Source organism: Apaloderma vittatum, unplaced genomic scaffold, assembly GCF_000703405.1.
Source record: "Apaloderma vittatum isolate BGI_N311 unplaced genomic scaffold, ASM70340v1 scaffold10841, whole genome shotgun sequence".
Lineage (NCBI taxonomy): Eukaryota > Metazoa > Chordata > Aves > Trogoniformes > Trogonidae > Apaloderma > Apaloderma vittatum.
This window is the reverse complement of record NW_009699642.1, coordinates 51928-60411: the sequence shown is the minus strand read 5'-3', so window position 1 is coordinate 60411 and position 8484 is coordinate 51928. Positions and strand designations below refer to the sequence as shown.

Sequence of the window (8484 nt, the reverse complement as noted above, 5' to 3'; positions counted from 1 at the left end):
AAGAGCAGAAAGTAGGCTGGTTTCCTGGAGTGACTTCTGGTCCTGCGCTTTTTTCAGCATGAGTGGCTGTGAGGGAGGGACATCCTGCATATCCAGTCACGCCTACAAGCCTGACACTTGGTAGTGTCCTTTCGTAAGAAACCAGGATCAGCGCCTGAGCTGGTCCTCCCCAGAAATCCATCTCCTGCTGTGGGGCAGGTTGCTTCCACAGCAGCATCTCCAGGCTCTTGTGACTGACAGAGCTTGTCTCCTACTTTTCTCTGAGAAATGGGGCTTGGGTGAGAGAGACTCTGCAGACATCCTCTCCCCCATCACAGAGCAGTTTTGCAGTTGCTGGCCCGTCATAGGGTGATCGGCCTCGTTCTGCCCCGGTGCTGGGAACCCCCCTGTCGGGGGCGTCAGCCAGCCCGCGGCTGTTGTCCGATTGCTGTCTGTCCTTCCTTCCTCCTTTCTGCTGTGTCAGGATCACATCAAGTGCTTTTATTTCAGTTGTAGCAGAGACCTTTCTGACTCTAGCGCCGATGGTTTTATGCATTTCCGAGGCGGCTTTGGCTTTACAAACTTGAAACGTTTCATTTTGGCTTTCTGAGGATGAGGTTTCCTGTGTGCCTGCTTGCCACCTGCTGCCTTGCCATGGGTCAGTTGCTCTGCAGTGCAGTTTTCGTCTGTCCCGGGGAAAAAAAGGACAGCCCGCTGAGATCTTGCCTACGGCAGCATTCCCTGCGCGCTGCAGGGAAGGGACAGGACCCATGTGGAAGTGTCCATACCCCGCGATTGTATCGGTACCAAACCAGCATCTTCTGTGGTTACAAGGGCTGCTGCTGTGTCAGCCCAAATGAAACTGGTGCCAAATTAAGGGGAGACAAATATTAATGCTCTCGCTCATTTTAATTGAAGAGGAAGTGATTGTATCGCAGTTACACCCTTGGAACATGCACATGTAATTATGTAAAGCTTTTCCTTAATTATTCAATATGGGCTAAAGCGTTTTGAGTTAAGCCTGCTTGAGGGAGTAAGTTAACTCTCTTATTACTTGTCTACCCTAATTATACAGTATCGCAGGAGTAACTAGGGATGTGGTGAATAGCGAAAATGTCGCAAAAAGTGGGGATTAAGTACACCTTTAGAAAATGAAGCCAAATTTAAATGAGTAGCCTCACTTATCATCTCTCAAGCTATAGTTAAAAAGCACAAATCAATAGACTTTTCCCTAGCAGATGCAGCTTTGGCTTAGATGAGACATTTTTGTTCCTGGAGCACACACTCAACTGTCAAAGAGCCGCGTGGGATAATGAAAAAGTTAATTCTCGCCAGCTTGTGCTGAAGAAGGGCCTGCTATGAATAGTGCTTGCAATCAAACATCAACTTGAGCTCAGATAATCGGGTTTTTTGTCTCCTGAATTGTTCTCTTTCCTATTATCCGGTGTAATTCCTGCAGACGTATTGTGCTTGTTGATTTGGTGAGGAGATATAAATGTTTGGAATGGGAAAGGGGCTGAGCTCTGCTTTCTCTGTGCAAGAGAAAAAACAGAGGGAAGGGTGAAGGGCAGAAAAGCTGGAAAATGCTTCCAAGGTTTTAAGTTTAAGTCACTGTATGAGTTGAACTGCTTGCTTGCCTTGTAGTGTTATCCTTGTGATGTTGACACACCTGTGTTTTCCCCTACTCTGGACATTTTTCATGCTTAGGCCGTAGCCTTTTGTGCATCGTAGGATACGGTCAGTCACGGGACCCACGTTTCTCACGAGGAGCTTGGCACTTGGGCAGGATCAGCCCTTAGTGAAGGCTGGAACGAGAGAGTCAACCTGCTTTTAGATTTCTGTCTAGCGGAACGCTGGTGCTGGGAATGCTGAGCTGCAGGAGATAAAGGAAGGTGCAAGTTCATCCCAGGCCGCAGGCGGAGCAGAGTGAATGGAGTTGTGTTTGACGTCTGAAAGAGAAGTCCGTTAGTACGAGAAGAGCTCGCAGAGGGACCACGTTAGGATTTAGATGATAAATACTGTGTTTGGTGACTAATGTCACTCCTGCCTTTGCCTGGAGCGGTCACGTTAACAGAGCTGACGCTCTCTGAGAGGGAACTGCATGTTCCTTTGCTTCCAGACTGCTCCCGGTGTCAGAGTGTTTGAGCTGCCTTGGGCGAGGGATGCAGAGTATGGACAGTAAATGGAATAGTGGCACAAGGAGGCTGCCAAAGGATTTAGCATCGTCATTGTCATCCTGTGATGTTCCTAGTGAAGGAAATGAAATACAGTTCTCACTGTGGTTAGTTCTCTATGAATTAAGGAGAGGAAAGATGAGATGAGCGACAAAATCTACTTTTTTCCTTTCATTTTAAAGGAAATGTAAGTGTATGGTGATACTCTTGCCCCCCTGGTCAGGAGGGACTTCGGTTGTGGGCTACTTGAATCTGATGACAAAGCTCTTACTTGTTTCGGAAGAACTGCTTTTTTTCTTTTCAGAATCTAATTATTTCTCTCCTAGCTTGTATATTTTAGTGAGCTCTCTTGGAAGTAATGAAATCACAGAAGTGGAAAATGCACGAAAATGAAATCAAACCCTGCCAAATCTCTTTGCATGTTTAAGTAGATTATATTAAAAAATATAACTTCTTGGATTTCATTTCAGCAGTATTGCCCAGTACAACTATTATTAAGCCTTCTTAACAGCTAGTTTTCCTCTTCAAGCTAAAATGACAGAGCTTTTAAGGGATTGCTACTTCACACCCCTGTTTTTCTCCTCAAAAGTAAGAGCTGCAAAGCTTGTGCAGCAGTGACAAAAATAAAATAAAAATTTTAGAGTCATTTTTACTGTAGTGTTACTGTCTCATTCGTATTTGACCAAACTCGGTGTTTGATCATACTGTTTATCAACTGGACCCAGAAACCTGAAGTAGATTTTGACATTCGGATGACATAGTATTAAAAGTAAGTGCATTTAATCTCGATTTTATGCAGATGAACAATGTGACACCAGAATATTGTCTTGACATCATACAGAAGTTTGAAGTATCGGAGGAAAACAAGAAGCAAAATGTTCTTGGCATTGAAGGTAAAGTTTTTTATTTCAAAATTAGTTTTGTCTTGATATATTGTACTGGGATAGAAAAGCTTTAGCAATGTTTTGGTGTACCTTGTAATATTTCGGTAGGAATATAATGAATCAGTAGAAAGTTATGTAGATCAGCACGCTCTGTGGAAGCAGAGGTGTGTTTTTGTGAGCCATGGGAGATGAGAGCAGGCGGGGGGGGTTAGCAGCTGGTGTTCCACAGCGGTACATCACAGCCGTCACGCAGTAATGTGAGTGCCTTAGGCTTGCCTGAATTTATTGCTGTCTTTATATTTGTTAAACACCAACATAAAGCATTCTGTGCCATCTATTTTGTGTTATAGGGTGTTCTAACAAAAGTAATGAAAGCAAAAAATTTCATTCTGCTTGTCTCTTGAGATCGGGAATTGCTCCTGTACCATCCATTGATCTGTGCTTACGTGAAATAAAACACACATGGTTCCATTTTCTTTGGGTTTTAATACCTCATTCAGCTTGTTTGCTGAAGCAGTTATAAGTTATTTGGAAGCCGTGACACTTAATGTTTCCGAGAGCGTTTCTATTCCTCTTACCCTTAATCTGCTGCTTCTGTGTCTGAGTTGCTTTCAGGGTTGGCATTTGCACTATCCTTTTCACATATTTTGCATTTCTCATTCTCAAAAGCGCTATTTTTAAGGCTTTCCCTGTCCAATGCTGGCCTGGTTTACAGGTATAAGAACCAAGTACCATCTTCTCAGACAGACTTGTAGCCTAGAGAAAACTGTAAAGCGAGTGAAATGGGCCAGGTGAGGGAATGGGCTTGCGTGGACCCCGCGCTTTCCGCAGCGTGGGTGGCTGCTGACTCGTCTGCAGGGTGTCTTCAGTCGGAGTAGTGCTTATTGCAGGAAAACAGCAGCACGGGGGCAGACCCTAAGTGTCAGCAATAAACGCAGGAAAAAGGAAAATAAAAGCAAGCGTTCACTTCCTAGTCAAAATGTCAGTTGTCTCCTGTTTCTGCCTTGTGGTCTGTATAAATGGTTGATCTTTAACTTTGGTTGGAGCTTGTTCTTTTCTTTTGTTCTTGACACTGTTGCTACCTCCTTTGCGACCTGCAGCCACGTTCCTCTAAGCGGGTTGCTCGCCCTCCAAGGCACAATTCCGCGCTCCAGGAAATGCAGGCTGATGCTGCCTGAGCGTTTGACCCAATTTCTCTGTTATACTCGTGCTTCAACAAGAATCGAGAGGGTAGGGGATACCAGTTTGAGAAGGAGGAGGAAAAGGCAGGTTTTGCAACAGTGGTGCCTCATGGTTTAGCTGCATGCTGTCTGTCTGCAGCAGCATCGAGATGAAGAGATTGCTTTTATCTCACCGAATAATTGTGAGGGAGGATGTTTTCCTCCAGCAATTCTGACAGAACCAATGGCATGTTCTATTTTGCTTTTTAGCAGAGTGGTTTTGTCTGGACTGCAGACTGCTGTTTGAGCACACTTGTCTTAATCTGTGCCCTCGATTTGGTGTAGGGAGGTTCTCCAGGGTTTCAAAGGATTTTTACGTGTGCGTTTTTGTTGCCTGCCCCTTTTAAGAATCTGAATGAAACGTTGGGTCTGAAAGTAGGTTGAGCATTGGCTCCACTGATCTGTGAGCTGAGTGCCATGATTTGCAAGTGCTTGCTGGTTTTTTAAAATGTTTTTTATCTGACAGCTGTAGTTGTGTCTTTCTAGATTATATTTGCGTTTCTAGTTCAAAGCTGTTTGAAAATTGACTAGGGACTAGGGTTGAATCTTGTGAATGTGCTCTTCCCAAAGGTGTCTGAACTTCAGTGGGCTTTGAAAAGAAGTCCCTCTTCATGGTCCAGCAGTGGACTGAGTCTGTGCAGCCTCTTCAGTTTGCAAAGAACCAGGCTAGCCACAGACAGCAGTTAATATACTAAAAACTTGGGATACAGGAAGGTTAACCCCCGCTGAAAAGCATAAACAGGAAAAAAACAGGTGTTGGAGTGCGGATCGTTTGCTTGGTGATAGGTACTGCATCCGTGGCAAAACCGTTTCTGTTTATTCAAAGGTTTCACCAACTTCATGCGCAGCCCAGCTTGCGATATATTTAACCCGCTGCATTGCGAAGTGCATCAGGATATGGATCAGCCCCTCTGCAACTACTTCATTGCTTCGTCTCACAACACGTACCTGACAGGAGACCAGCTGCTGTCCCAGTCCAGGGTGGAGATGTACGCGCGAGTGTTGCAAGACGGTTGTCGATGTATCGAAGGTATATTTGTAGTGCAACTTGCTGGTTGTGAGAGGTACAATGGATATTTCTTCCAGGTGTGAAGTCAGTGGCAAACTCGAAGCATCAATATATTACTTGAGTTACTTGCCTGAGTAACTTCAGCAGTAAATTGTTTTCTAGCAGTCTAAGCAGAATTTTTCTGATAATTGGGTCATCTATCACTGTAGGAAAGCTCCTTAGGATGCACAACGGTGGGTTATTTTGCTTGACATCAAAACTGTTGTAGATACTGTGCAGCCTAGGCAATAGCTCTGTGGCTTTTCCTTTGTGAACTTTTTAACTTCCTGTAGAAGCAACAGCAGTGACAAGTTCGGTGGAAATTTAGGGAACAGGAAAAGTATTACTGTCCTAGTCCATTCTGCGTAGGGTGGATTTGATTGCTATAGTCAGTTATGAAAGTGCAACTGTAATGGGGAGCAGAAAAAGACTAGATTGTTTTTAAATAGTTTGCTGGCACAAGTAGAAGCTGCTTTTCCAAGAGGGAAATTTTATACATGAGGAAAAACTCTCAGTTTAATAGAATGGGGAAAAACAGTTTTAGACTGCAGATTTCACGTTTAATATGAGAGATTGTCTTGTTAGTTTTAACTCAGCTGGGAGGTCATAATACATTGAATGAATCTTGTTGACCCCTACATGGCTGAGCAGTGTACATGAGTTCTGCTGGCAAGCCAGACCAGCAGAAATGTATAATATCGTGAGCATCTCTTAACCTAGAGTGTGTTTTTTGTTTGTTTGTTTGTTTGTTTTTTGTCTCAATAGTGGATTGCTGGGATGGTCCAGATGGAGAGCCGGTAGTGCACCATGGCTATACTTTTACTTCTAAAATACTCTTCCGTGATGTGGCAGAAACTATCAATAAATACGCCTTCATCAAAAATGAGTAAGTGTAGAGTCAGTTTGAAGCTCTGCCTGACTGTTTTGTGTAGTTAATCCCATGGGTCCCAATCAACAGCCAGCATCAGGAAGTGCATGTGTTCCTTTAAACACATTGAGAAATTATAAAGCTGAGTCTCTTCCCCTGTGTATTCCCTGTGTCATATTTATTGTTCAGCTACACTGACTCTTTCCATCAATCAAGTTAGAAAGTTCAGCCTCTGTTAGAAAAACCTCTTGTGTGTTGTAAACTCAGTAATATTTTGACCAGTCGGAGACTGTTGAATATCTACAGATTATTTGGATCCTTTGTTTGAACAGAGCTTCCCACTCATATCCACAGGGGGGTTCTCCTTAAAAATCAATATTGCAATATTCTCTGCATAAGGAAAATGCTTTATTTCAGTAAGAAAATTGAAAAGCTGTTTCATACATCATAGTATGAGGCAATGCTGAGATGTGGGGTAACGTTCAGATTGTGTTTTGTTGGCTATGGTGCAACATAACAGTTTATTCTGAAAGTCATGGAGTTTAACTGTATGTGTACAGCAATCTTAGATCACGAGTGGGTGTTTAGAATTTTGAACAGTTTAGGGAGAAAGCAAACTGCTTAAACCAGTAGATGTGGTAAGCTGTGCTGGTCTTATATCTTAAAACACAGTTATGGCAATATCTGGGGTTTTGTTTCTAGGTTTCCAGTGATACTGTCTATTGAAAACCACTGCAGTATTCAACAGCAGCAGAAGATCGCTCAGTACTTGAAGGAAATACTTGCTGACAAACTGGACTTGTCGTCTGTAACCACCGGAGACTCCAGACAGCTTCCTAGCCCTCAAAATTTGAAAGGGAAGATCCTAGTGAAGGTACCTTGCTGCTGATGGCGTGTTCAGAATGCAGCACAAGTCAGCACGTGGTATTTGTCCTGGATTTTCTTTGGCTTTGGAGAACCCTTTCAGCAGAACCTTGTGGAGCAGCACAGATGTAGTGGGTGAACTAAAATGCTGAGCTTTTCAGAGACACTGAATTGAAGTTCACCTTGGCCTTGTGCAAGTAATCCGGGACACTCACCAAGGGTTTCAACAGGGAGGTGACAGCAGCAGCAGTGGAAAGAAAGTTCTATTAAGCATCTTATCTGAGAGTCTTAAAGTCAGAGGTGCTTTTTTTAAAACCTTAGCACCAAGCTGAAACAGCAGAAAAATTATGTAAAATGCATCGTTATGAATAGAAGGAACCAGTTACCTGACCCTCCTATTTTCTCTTTTCTTTTTTTTTTAAATTTGTCTAATTTGTTGTTAATGGCTATTGCTCTGTATGGTTCATATCTCTGCAGTATCTAAACGTTACCCTGCAGTCCCTCCTTGGACCAAGTGTTTTGGAGTAGTATAAGAGTGTCTGAAAATTTCATGCATTTTCCCCTCACCCTGCTATGAGCAGTAGTTCATGAAATGAAACTGGTTTCACGGTTCATCAGCTGTGGTTATGAGAGAAGAGCACTGCAGAAGGTGGCTGTAAGGAGCAGCGAGGGAGGAGGCCCTGGAGCACTGAAGTTAGTGTTGTGTGCAAGATTAATTGTTTGAGCCTCTCGGTATAAACGGATTTGCTCCGAGAGGAATTTTGAAGACCAAGATGGATGTAGTTAGAAGGAAATGCAAGGCAGACCTTTGAGAGGATGATTAATAGAGTTGTGGCTTATTAGATTGTCTAATTTACTTTGATGCACGGGGGCAATTACTTCAGTGTGAGCTCTTGAGATACTGTTTTTTTCCTCCTCTATCCTCTGTATCAAGCCAGCTACAAGGATTCACTAGGATTCACTTCCGTGTATAGTGCAGAGCTGAATTAGAAAACCTTTGAGTGCTCAACTGTGATTTTGAATTTCACTGCATCAGTCTTCTCGTGTAATGAACTCTGTGAGCAGGCAGTCGTGGTGGTTCAGGGGGTCAAACAGAATCATACGTGTCATCAGTCACACGACAAAACCTGGCTTGAAGATACCACGTCAGCGCACAAAAAGCGGGAGAGGTTTGATTCTGTGCTATACCTCTGTGAACTTCTGAGCTGCCCTTCCTTGCTCATCTGAGTTCCTCCCTTTGGTCTGATTGTGCAGCCAGCAGTGCTGGGGTCGTGTGAGGGGCTGGCCATGTGGGGCTGAGCTAATGTTTTCAGAATGAGGAATACTATTTTAAGCATCGCCGTGTCTTTTCACAAAGCCCTGTCTCCCATCTCCTTTCCAATTTAAGTAGCCCTGTTGGAAAAGATAAAATCATGTTTAGGGTTCGGTGTCTTGTTGAGAAGTAAGC

General features: G+C 43.5%; 1 protein-coding gene across 1 annotated transcript in view; it reads left to right on the top strand.

The window, feature by feature from the left end:
• Positions 1-8484, top strand: part of PLCH1 (phospholipase C, eta 1) — a 35642-nt gene that overhangs the window by 7823 nt on the left and 19335 nt on the right. The window contains exons 5-8 of the mRNA XM_009878474.1: positions 2953-3046; positions 5084-5287; positions 6071-6191; positions 6876-7047. Coding sequence (XP_009876776.1) covers positions 2953-3046; positions 5084-5287; positions 6071-6191; positions 6876-7047 — 591 coding nt within the window. The remainder of the gene's footprint in view (positions 1-2952; positions 3047-5083; positions 5288-6070; positions 6192-6875; positions 7048-8484) is intronic.